At 44.0% G+C, this 11983-nt stretch overlaps 1 protein-coding gene across 1 annotated transcript in view; it reads right to left on the bottom strand.

Moving 5' to 3' along the window:
* spock2 (SPARC (osteonectin), cwcv and kazal like domains proteoglycan 2) overlaps positions 1-4942 on the bottom strand; it is a 105541-nt gene extending 100599 nt beyond the window's left edge. Inside the window, exon 1 of the mRNA XM_072282635.1 lies at positions 4660-4942. Coding sequence (XP_072138736.1) covers positions 4660-4827 — 168 coding nt within the window. The 5' untranslated portion in view covers positions 4828-4942. The remainder of the gene's footprint in view (positions 1-4659) is intronic.
* Positions 4943-11983: the final 7041 nt, after the last annotated feature.

The raw sequence follows: 11983 nt of genomic DNA on the forward strand, positions 1-11983 counted from the left end.
ATGCTGTCGGACCCGTAGAGTTCCTCCGGCACTTTGTGTGTGTTGCTTTGGATTTCCAGCATCTGCAGAATCTCTTGCATTCATCAACAGCTTCACATTATTTCTATAATAAAGGTTTCTGTTAACTGCTCCACAATTATGGGCCAATGATAGGACATCTTAAACCATTTTAATTAACTGATGTATAAACAGGGCTTGCCTGTAGGTCAAAGGGAACTAATGAAGGAAGCTTTTAGCAAAATGTTCCATCTGGAGCATTTAATTAAAAATCTATCTTTTTTTATTTAAGATTGAGACTTGCTGCAATGATATAATTTTAACATTAAGGCAGGACGTAACGCAGCACTCAGATGGGCAACTGGGCGGGTGATTTCTCATTATTTCGACTGATGAGCCAGCAGTTTTACTGGCTCAGTAACTTTGCTCTGGTTTGGACAGCAAAGTGATTTTAATGTGCTGAGTAAACGGATGACTAGCACAGGCTTGCATTGTCCCAGCCCACCAGCATCGGGTATCGTGGACAGAGAAGAGATGCAAGACTAGATTCTGAGAGAAAAAGAAACTACCTTCTGATGAGCTCAGCAGGTTGAGCAGCACCTGTGGGGGTGGGAAGAGAAGGAGTTGTCAGTGATTAGGGTGAAGACCCTGTATCAGAGCCAAATTCTGACTGTAAAGGAATCATTATTTGTGAAGATTTATTCTGTGCATCCTCATGGAATAACAGTAGCTGAAACTCCATCATAACCATCACATCACCAAGTCTGAAGACTTGCAAAAGTTCAAAGTAAATATATTATCAAAGTACGTAGATGTCACCATATATTACCCTGAAACTCAGCTTTTGAAGGCTGCAGCAGTGCTGCATTTCCAATGTTACATCACCTGGCAACAGTGGACTTTCACAGTGACCACCCTGGCAACTGAAAGTCAAAATCAGAATGTAACGTTCCCAGTAAGAAGAAGCTATTTAATTAGGTCCATGCAAAGCCTAGGCCAACTCTTCCCTAACCCAACCAAAGATATTTAAATTCCATTCCCAGTCACCTTGTGAATCAATGTTAAAGTTGGCAAATTTGATTTAGAATTCTTTGCTACAGGCAACTGTGGAGGTCAAGTTTTGATGTATATTTGAGGCAGAGGTTGATAGATTCTTGATTGGTCAGGGCATGAAGGGATACGGGGAAAAAGCAGGAGATTGAGGCTGAGAGGAAAATTGGATCAACCATGTTGAAATGGTGGAGTGGACGTGATGGACCAAATGGCCGAATTTTGCTCCTATACCTTATGGTCTTATTAGCAACCATTCCCTCACCTCCGCCATGGCTGGTCCAAAGCCCGGCTGCAAGAGGAGGAGGGTTGGGCATGGGCTGGTAACTCCATCCTGTAAAAACCCAGAGAAACAGAAGCTCCGAAGACCTCATCCCCGGGAGAGGTCGGATAGACCACAAAGATGGACTATACCTGGCGTCAATTTGAAAGACTGCCCTAGGACCAGCAACTCTGGTGAGCTGCTGTCGGTGGCTAATGCCCCAGTAGAGGTGATGGGCTGAAGACAAAGAAGCACTGTTCAAAGTTGCTGGTGAACGCAGCAGGCCAGGCAGCATCTCTAGGAAGAGGTACTGTTGACGTTTCGGGATAAGACCCTTCGTCAGGACTAACGAAGGGTCCTGACGAAGTCTCGGCCCGAAACGTCGACTGCACCTCTTCCTAGAGATGCTGCCTGGCCTGCTGCGTTCACCAGCAACTTTGATGTGTGTTGCTTGAATTTCCAGCATCTGCAGATTTCCTCAAGTGAAGCACTGTTCCCTCAGTTTCCTCAACGTCCACTATCCGTAGTTTCTAACCCCTAATTTCCCTTGAGATTTGTTAGTTTCTGTATAAAAGAGAGAGTTTTCATTGTTATAAATGATACATCCCTCAGCGGTCTGAATCACACTGTTACTTGAGGGAACTTACTTTGCGCATACTACAACGACAACCGCACTTGTAAGGTATGCTGTTGGTTGCAAAGCTCTTTGGGACATCCTGAGCTCAGGAAGACCACAAAAAAAAATGCAAAGATTTTTATTTCTTTGGCTTTCTGCTTACCTCTTCAGAGGCAGGTGACTATCAAATGCCGGCTGTGTAAAAGAAAATAGCTGGTCATGTGCTACAGACCAGACCAGTCACCTTTTCTCAAGACAAACGGCAACAGCCGATATCCCAAATATGCAAATTGCAAGGAACAGTTTTGTTCTACAGATGGTAACTGTTCTGTTGTGTCCTCTCAGCAGTTTATTTTTTAAAAATGAACGAACGATCCCAAGGTTCTGTATCAGGTTTGGATTGGGTCAGACCCAAAATACAGACATATGATCAGACCTGAGGTTCAGTATTATCTGCATGAAGCTTCCACGTTCTCCCTGTGGCTACATGAGTTTTCGCGAGGTGCTCTGGTTCCCTCTCACATCCGAATAACTGGTAGCAGAATTGTTGACTATCCCGAGAGCGGATGGGCAGTGGGAGAATTGGTGGGAAGTGGATGGGCATGTGAGGTGGAATGGATTGTAGAGAAAATAAGCATAGGCATAGAACTGACGGAATTGCATTGGGAGCCAACATAGAACTGATGGACCAAATGGCCTCCTCCTACACTGGAAGGATACATGGGACGTGTGTTGAGGATATTTTTTTCTGACTGGTTACATCACCACGTGGGTTAGACATGGCACAGGATTGGGGGGAAAAGCTGAAGAGACTTATAGCTCCGTCAGCTTCATCATGGGCACTGGACTCCACACCATCAAGGTCACCTTCAACAGGTGATGCCTCTAGAAGGCGACGTCTATCACTATGAACCCTCACCATCCAGGACATACTTTCTTCTCATTCCTACCGTCCTGGAGGATGTACAGGAGGCTGAAGACACAAAGATTAGATCAGAATGGGTCAGGCTGGCTCATTATAAAAAAAACTCTGGTATACACTGGTATTGTAAGGTGTGATGTATCTAACTGTCCACACTCAGCAGGAGAGGCAGGAAGACATTCGTGTCTCTAAAGGTGTGGCCCCACTGCTGAGCTCAACTATTGAACCCCATGGGATCCAATTGATCACTTGGAGGTCAATTCTGGGAGGACATCAAACCATCACAAGTCTCTGGCTGGCTCTGGGTGGTCCTCCACGTGGTGCTTCACCAAACATATGAGACTGGCACAAGTGATTCTGCAGATGCTGGAAATCCAGAACCACACACACAAAAGGCTAGAGGAGCTCAGCAGGACGGGCAGCATCTATGGAGAGGAATAAACAGTCGACATTTCAGGCCAAGATCCTGCATCAGAACAGACTGACACCCAGCTGCACTATGGACTGATAATCATGATCTACTTTTATGTAGCATATCAGGGAAGATTTTGGGGAGGGCTGTGGTGGGGTTGGGGGAGGAAATAGGGTTGGTGAATTAAGGGTCCAAGCTGCTGAGAACAAAACTGTCAATGGTGAAGCAAAGACCATGTGTGCTTATTTCCATGTGATCATAGTGTGTGTGTGTGGGGGGGAGGTGAGGGAAGGAGATGGACATGGGATGTTTATGTAAGGTTTTGCGTGTGTCCACATGACATGTATCTGCTAAGTCCTCATCTCCGAACACCTTGGACCGCCTTGACATTGGATCAAGACCTCACCCTAACGAGTCCGTGTGGTAGACAAACGCACCAGCCACCTATTCATGCATGAACATCCTCAGAGCCAGAGTGAGCAGGTCCGTCGCGATCCCGAGCATCTGCCTCGATAGCGAGACAAATGGAGGGAAGCTACCAGGTGGAGATATTTCTTTGGGGATTACACCTCCACGATCTGAACTCATTGAATGAATTTGAAAGCACGCGTGTGATTCTTTTTAACATTTAAGAACCGCTGCAGGTTGCCGGGGGTCCAACGAAACACGCCAACCTTGCCACATCGCAAAATGACCTGCCCAAGCACTTCAACATACTGGGATCCGGCTCCAGTCAGTCAGCATCTCTGCAGAAAACCTACACTCCTGCAGACAGAGTAATTTTGCATTTGGGGGAAAAAATAAATCACGCGGAAAGGATCCATTCACAGATTCAATCGGCCTGTTTTGTGTAGTGGGCGATGTACCGACGCAGACTGTGTGGGACACCTGATTGTCAGGATCCCGTTACCGCCCATCCCGTCCGAGGTTCTTCCCAGGCTTATCATCCCGATTCCAGCCCCCCACCCTCTCTCCCTGCAGACACCAGCTCTTTACCCCCGAGCGAACCCTAAAACACAGTAATTGCAAAACCCCGTCACAGCAGTTCGCGAGGGAAATAAATATCAACATAGCTAATACGCTAAACATTTTAACTGCTGCAGCAAGTAAAATAAATATATTTCCCCTCAATTGGCAATCTGAAAAAATTGATCACCAAATCGTCCAGCAATGGGCAGTTAAAATGACCCCTACCCCATCAGAATCCCTGGATAAGACGGTGCAATGGGCGATATCTTCACTGTAACGACAGGTGAATTAAGGGAATAAAAATTGGTGCATTTTCCGTTATAACTGTAACCCCCACATTACTCCTAACCCCCAGCTCCAATCATTTATTAATTTCCGCTCTCTGCGATATTTTAAAATTCGGGTCCCCATCGGTAGCAGCGAAAACTCACGTCTCTGAATCGGTTCCAATTTCTGATCTGCTGGCTGTACGGAGAGACACTGGACAGCCATTGCTCATCCTCCAAAAAATTCCCGTTCTTCGCCCCTTTCTCCTGACTCTCCTTGTCCGCCGCCGCCAGTAGCAGGGGGATCAGGAGCAAGTTCAGCGTCTGCAACATTGTCCGAGGCCGCACTGATGCGACTTATTCCGCAGGTTGGCTGTCGAGAAATGCGAGCTGATTATATTTCCAATCACACTCCCCACCCCCTCTCCTTAATCTGAGCCGGTGTGAGGCTGCGCCACCAACGCATCGCACACTGCTAACTCACTTTACACACTTACACTGTACACACATAAATTGCACATACACACTCAGACATCGGCACAGGCACACATTCAGAAACATGCACACACGCATTCACATTTATTTATTACAAGAACATAAATACAAATCTATGCACAATTATTATAATTATGCAACTGACACCTGTACAAACGCATACATGTGCTTTGACATAGGTAACTAGAGAGATATGCAGATTTTTGTGTTCATATTGACATACAAATACATATATGCATACTATTGAAATACATAGGTTTATACACACAGACACACAGATAGGTATATTGCAATACCACACATATATGCTCCATGTGAACATGCACATATGTGCACACATTCACATGTGTGCACGCGCACACAGACACACACACACACACACACACACACACACACAAACACAACACGCACTTAGGTGATAAAATCACACCCTCTCAGATATTCATTTCCATGTACCATGTCTGTGTGCCATATACAGACATACTTTTTCACACACATGTGCACATACACGGGGCACTCACGTGTACAACAGCATCCCGGCATGAGTCTGGCCCAATACCATTATATGCTAGAATGAATTTACAAGCATTTGACTGCGCCCCAGTATGAGTCAGCATTATTTGAGTACTTCAGCATCAGAATCTTTCAGCTGAACAGCAGAATAAATCAATGCCCATAAGCTTACCACAGCACTAATCAGCATCCAGATAACTGGACCTCAATACGGGTAGGCTTCCTGTGCCATTGGATACCAGCATGAGTCAGCACCTATGCAATTCTAGTCTAACAGGAGTCCGCATCAAAAGTAAACCTTGAGGAAAGAATACTAAGGCACAAATTGCTGGACGAATTCTCCAAGGAGTACCATTAACATTAAAAGCCTATAATTATGTTGCAAATGTTGTAATGTTTCATTATATTTGGAAAATCATGTGGTGTTGATTGTGAACTTGCCCTCTGAATGGGAGTTGAATTGATAGAGTAACAGAGTACTACAGCACAGAAATGGGCCCTTCAGCCCATCTAGTCCATGCTGAACTATTACTCTGCCCAGTCTCATCAAACTGCACCCGGACCATAGCCTTCCGCACCCCTCCCATCCATGTATTTATCCAGACCTCTCAAATGGTGAAACCAAATTTGCACCTACCACTCCCACTGGCAGCTTGTTCCACACTGGCACCCGCAATCCGAGTGAAGAAGTTTAATCAATTTATTTTTTATTGTTTAGAGATACAGAGTGGAACAGGCCCAAAAAAGCCAAGCTGCCGAGCAACCCATCCTCCCTATTTAACACTAGCCTAATCACAGGAGACAATTTACGATGACTAATTCACCCACTAACTGGTACGTCTCTGGAGTGCGGGAGGAAGCTGGAGCAGCACATGATCGGGGGAGAATGAACAAATTCCTCACAAACGGTGCCGGAGTTGAACTCCAGACTCCGATGTCCAAGCTGTAAAAGCATCGTACTAACTGCAATGCCAACGTGCCACGCCCAATGTTACCCTTGAACATTTCACCTTTCACCCCTAACCCGTGACCTCTAGTTCGAGACTCATCCAACCTCAGTGCAAAAACCTGCTTGCACTTACCGAATCTTTAACCCTCATAATTTTGTTTACCCCCTTACCACTATCAAATCTCCTCTCATCCTCCTACGCTCCAGGAAATAAAGTCCTAACCTAGTCAAACTTTCCCTAAAACTCAGGTCCTCAAGTTCTGACACCATCCTTGTAAAGTGTCTCTGCACTCTTTCAATCTTATTGACATCTTTCCTGTAGGTAGGTGACCGGAACTACGCACAATACTCCAAATTAGGCCTCACCAATGTCTTATACAACTTCAACATAAAATATGATTTACAATTAGTGGTCCCTTTATTAGGTACACTTGCTCGTTAATGCAACTATCCCAATACCGTGGTGCACCACGGTCGCGTGGGGGGGGTCACGGTAGTGTAGTGGTTAGTATGATGCTATTACAGCTCAGGGAGTTTCGAAGTTTAGAGTTCAATTCTGGCACCATCTGTAAGGAGTTTGTACGTTCTCCCCGTAAACTGCCTGGGTTTCCCCCACAGTCCAAAGACATACCAGTTAGTAGGTTAATTGGTCCTTGTAAATTGTCCTGTGTTTAGGTGAGTGTTAAATAGGTGGGTTGCTGGGGCAGTGCGGGTCATTGAGCCAGAAGGACCTGCTCCATGCTGTACCTCCAAATAAATAAATGAAAGAGAATAAATCTAATCAGCCAATCATGTAGCATCAACTCAATGCATAAAAGCAAGCAGACATGGTCAAGCGGTTCAGTTGTTTTTCGACCAAACATTAGAATGGGGAGGAAATGTGATTTTAGTGATTTTGACCATGGAATGCCACAAGGGGTGGTTTGAGTACCTCAGCTGATCTCCTGGGATTTTCACACACAGCAGTCTCTAGAGTTTACAGAGAATGGTGCAAAATAGATCATCCAGTGAGAAGCAGTTCTGTCAGAGGAGAATAGCCAGACTGGTTCAAGCTGACAGGAAAGCGACAGTAACTCAAGTGACAATGCATTACAACAGTGGTGTGCAGAAGAGTAAGTCTCTTAAAGGGGGTGGGCTGCAGCTGTGGAAGATCACGAACATACACACAGAGGTCACAGGAGGTACCTAATAAAGTGGCCACTGATTGTATGTAGAAGGGATTAAATAGTTCTTAGAATATGTCTATAAGAGCTATTTGCATCACTATTGAAATACTCCAGCTAAACCAGGAACATGCAAAAATAGAGCGGAGGAGAATAGTTGGTCATTGTGTTGATGACTGAATAGAACCAGCTAAGGACTCACCTCTTTTCACCAACCCTCAGAGATAAGCAACTGGAAGGCTGCCGTCAATCACTTTCATACCCATCACTCTTGTTTCATTTGGAGGCAAAATACTAGGAGGTGAGGCTCAAGTGGCTACAGATGCTGGAATCTAGAGCAACAAACAATCTGCTGGAGGGATTCAGTGGGGTGAGCAGCATCTCTTGGGGGGGGGGGAAGGAACTGTTGACATTTTGGATCAAAATCAGAAAAATCTTTTACAAACATTGCATACAACCTGCATAGAATAATAGACTCAGGAACATTCCTACCCACCATCTACAAGAAGGCAACATCCATCATCAAAACTCCCTACCATCTGGGCCACGCCTTTTTGTTGCGGCTACCACTGAGTGGGATGTCCAGAAGCCTGAAGTCCCACACCACCACTTCAAGAGCAGGTACTTCTTCAACCAACCATTTCAATCCTAATCACCACCTCAGTATAGCTACACTATGACTACGTTGCTCTACAATGGACTTCATATTTTCTGTTCTAATTGTGTTCTTTCTGGTGTAATTTTGTACAATTTTTAATTCTTGTTTTTCTTGCAAATGTTGCTTATATGATGTTATGTGTCTGACTCTGCTGCAAGTTTTTCATTTCATCCGTGCACTCATGTACTGGTAGGTATGGCTATAAATTTGATTTTGACTTTGGCACTGAATAGAAATGAGAAACATTTGCTTTACGTTTTATATTTAAGTATTACACAATCTTCTGTGGATGATTGTGTGCACAACTAGTCTATTCTGTGTAATATATTACCCAGAAGCAACATTAAGATGGTGCATAATCAGGCCTAGTTCTTTCATGCCACAAGGTCTAATTGGATAAGTAGGTCTGAAAATAAAATGTTTAATTTTCTTACATTGCAACAGTAACTGCACTGGCAAGAGTACTTAAATTGGCTGTGAAGTGCTTTAAACGTCCCAAGGTTTTGAAAGTCACAGATCTTACTCTCATTTAGATATAATCTGTTATTAGCCATACAGCAATCTGTTCATTATTTCTTCTCTGTTTGTGGAAGCTTGCTGCTCCCAAATTGGCAGCAATTTTTACTGTGTTGCAACAACTACAATGCACTGTGTAACTTTGCAGCCTGAGGCTGTGAAAGGTGCAATATAAATGCAGACTCTTCTGATACCCTGATATCTACTGTTCAGCTCTCCCACCACAGGTAAAGCTCAGAGCTAACTCTTTATTTTCAAATTTTTCTGGTTTTGAAACTGTCCATTGTATAAACTATAGACTTAACATGAGGTTTTTAAAAACAACTCCCGCCTGATTCAAGGCAGAAAATGCTGGAACAATTTATCTATTAGTGTGAAAATAATTGCTGGGTAGATACACACAATGTGCTCATCTCCTCCAGCACATTGTGTGCATTGCTCTAGATTTCTAACATCTGCAACACCTCTTTTCTCTATAATCACCAGGAAAGCCCAACACAGCTAAAAACTTTTCTCCCCCAATAGCTAGAAGCTAATTTAACAGAAGGAAAGTCATCTGCACAAGTACATGTATGCACAGGTGCAATGAAAAACTTACTTGCAGCAGCATCACAGACACATGGTATCAGATACATGGTATTCACAAGAAAATATAAATCAAATATAATCTTTACAAGACAGGACACAATTGGAACAAGGCAAAAGCTGCAGATGCTGGAAACCCAAGCAAAACTTGCACGTGTTGCTAAAAACTACAAAGTCCATTTTGGTGTGAGGTGATCCAAGTGGATAGTGTTGTTAAACTCTAGTGATTAGGGTTGCACCCCTGGGTTTGAGAGCCAGACAGCTGAAATGAAATGATGGCACTTGAACCTGGTGTGAGAACCTACAGGTTACTGTACTTCCTGCCTGACGGTAGTAGCAAGAAGACAGCACGGACCAGGTGGTGAAGATCTTCGATGAAGCAGCCCTTCCTGTAGATATCCACATTTTCCTATCTTTGAGCACCACACACACAAAATACTGGAGGGACACAGCAGGGGAATAAGCAGTTGACATTTCAGGCCAAGACCCTTCATCAGGACCTCTCCACTGATTTGATGAGCTCCTCCAGAATTTTGTGTGCATTGCTCAAGACTTGCAGAATCTTTTATCCATGTCTTTGATGTCAGTCAACCTGGTAAATGGACCTGAGTCAAGATTTTGCTCTGTGTTACTACTGGGGGGGGCGCAGGTTGTGTAGGTGAGTAGGGACGGGGAAGAGGCTAACAGCAGGTTATACTGATTCAAGGTAGTTACATGTTGCACTTTAGACATTGAAGTTAATTAATTCAAGGTAATAATTACAGATGAATGCCAAAACAGCAGTTAACATTTTGATATATTATAAATAATTAGAATCAGAATCAGAATCAAGTTTATTATCACTGACATATGTTGTGAAATTTATTGCTTTTGGCAGCAGTACAGTACAATACATAAAATAGACTCCACATTACAATAAGAAATATATTTAGTATTTATATATGTATGTATAACATAAATAGTGCAAAAACGAGAGCAAAAGTAGTGAGGTAACACTCGTGGGTTCATGAACCATTCAGAATGACGGAAGAGAAGTCACTGTTCCTAAAACGCTGAGAGTGTGCCTTCAGGCTCCTGATGGTAGTAATGAGAAGATGGCATGTCCTGGGTGGTGGGGGTCCTTAATGATGAATGCCAGCTTTTTGGGGATCACCTTTTGAAGAGTTCCTCGATGGTGGGGGAGGGCCGGTGATGGAGCTGGCTGAGCCTCCTGTGAACTTGCGCAGCGGCCCCTCCATAGCAGGCAGTGATGCCACCGGTTAAAGTGCTCTCCGCAGTACATCTGTAGACATTTACTGCAGCATTCTAACTGGTTGCTTCAATGTCTGGTATGGAGGGGCCAGTGCACAGGATCAGAAAATTATAACACAAGGTTAGAGGCAATCATTATGAATACTGTGTAGATTCCCGGAAATGCCCTGGACTTCAGAATCAGAATCAGGTTCATTATCACCAGCACGTGACGTGAAATTTGTTAACTTAGCAGCAGCAGTTCAATGCAATACATAATATAGAAGAGAATGAATAAATCAATCACAGTATACGTATATTGAATAGATATAAAAACATGCAAAAAACAGAAATACTGTATATTAAAAAAAAATTGAGGTAGTGTCCAAGGGTTCAATGTCCATTTGGGAATTGGATGGCAGAGGGGAAGAAGCTGTTCCTGAATCACTGAGTGTGTGTCTTCAGGCTTCTGTATCTCCTACCTGATGGTAACAGTGAGAAAAGGACAAGTCCTGGGTGCTGGAGATTCTTAATAACGGACGCTGCCTTTCTAAGACACCGCTCCCTAAAGATGGCCTGGGTGCTTTGTAAGCTAGTATCCAAAATAGAGCTGACTAAATTTACAACCCTCTGCAGCTTCTTTCGGTCCTGTGCAGTATCCCCCACCTCCATACTAGACAGTGATGCAGCCTGTCAGAATGCTCTCCATGGTACATCTGTAGAAGTTTTTGAGTGTATTTGTTGACGTGCCAAATCTCTTCAAACACCTAATGAAGTATAGCTACTGTCTTGCCTTCTTTATAATGACACTGATATGTTGGGACCAGCTTAGATCCTCGGAGATCTTGACACCCAGGAACTTGAAGCTGCTCACTCTCTCCACTTCTGATCCCTCTATGAGGATTGGTATGTGTTCCTTTGTCTTACCCTTCCTGAAGTCCACAATCAGCTCTTTTGTCTTACTGACACTGAGTGCCGGGTTGTTGCTGCAGCACCACTCCACTAGTTGGCATATCTCACTCCTGTACACCGTCTCGTTACCACCTGAGATTCTACCAACAATAGTTATATCATCAGCAAATTTATAGATAGTGCTTAAGTTATGCCTAGCCACACTGTCATGTGTATGGAGAGTAGAGCAGTGGGCTAAGCACACACTCCTGAGGTGCACCAGTGTTGATTGTCAGCGAGGAGGATATGTTATCACTACTCCGACAGATTGTGGTCTTCCGGTTAGGAAGTCGAGGATCCAATTGTAGAGGAAGGTACAGAGGCCCAGGTTCTGCAACTTCTCAGTCAGGATTGTGAGAATGATGGTATTAAATGCTGAGCTATAGTCAATGAACAGCATCCTGACATAGGTGTTTGTGTTGTTCAGGT

Source organism: Mobula birostris, chromosome 18, assembly GCF_030028105.1.
Source record: "Mobula birostris isolate sMobBir1 chromosome 18, sMobBir1.hap1, whole genome shotgun sequence".
Lineage (NCBI taxonomy): Eukaryota > Metazoa > Chordata > Chondrichthyes > Myliobatiformes > Myliobatidae > Mobula > Mobula birostris.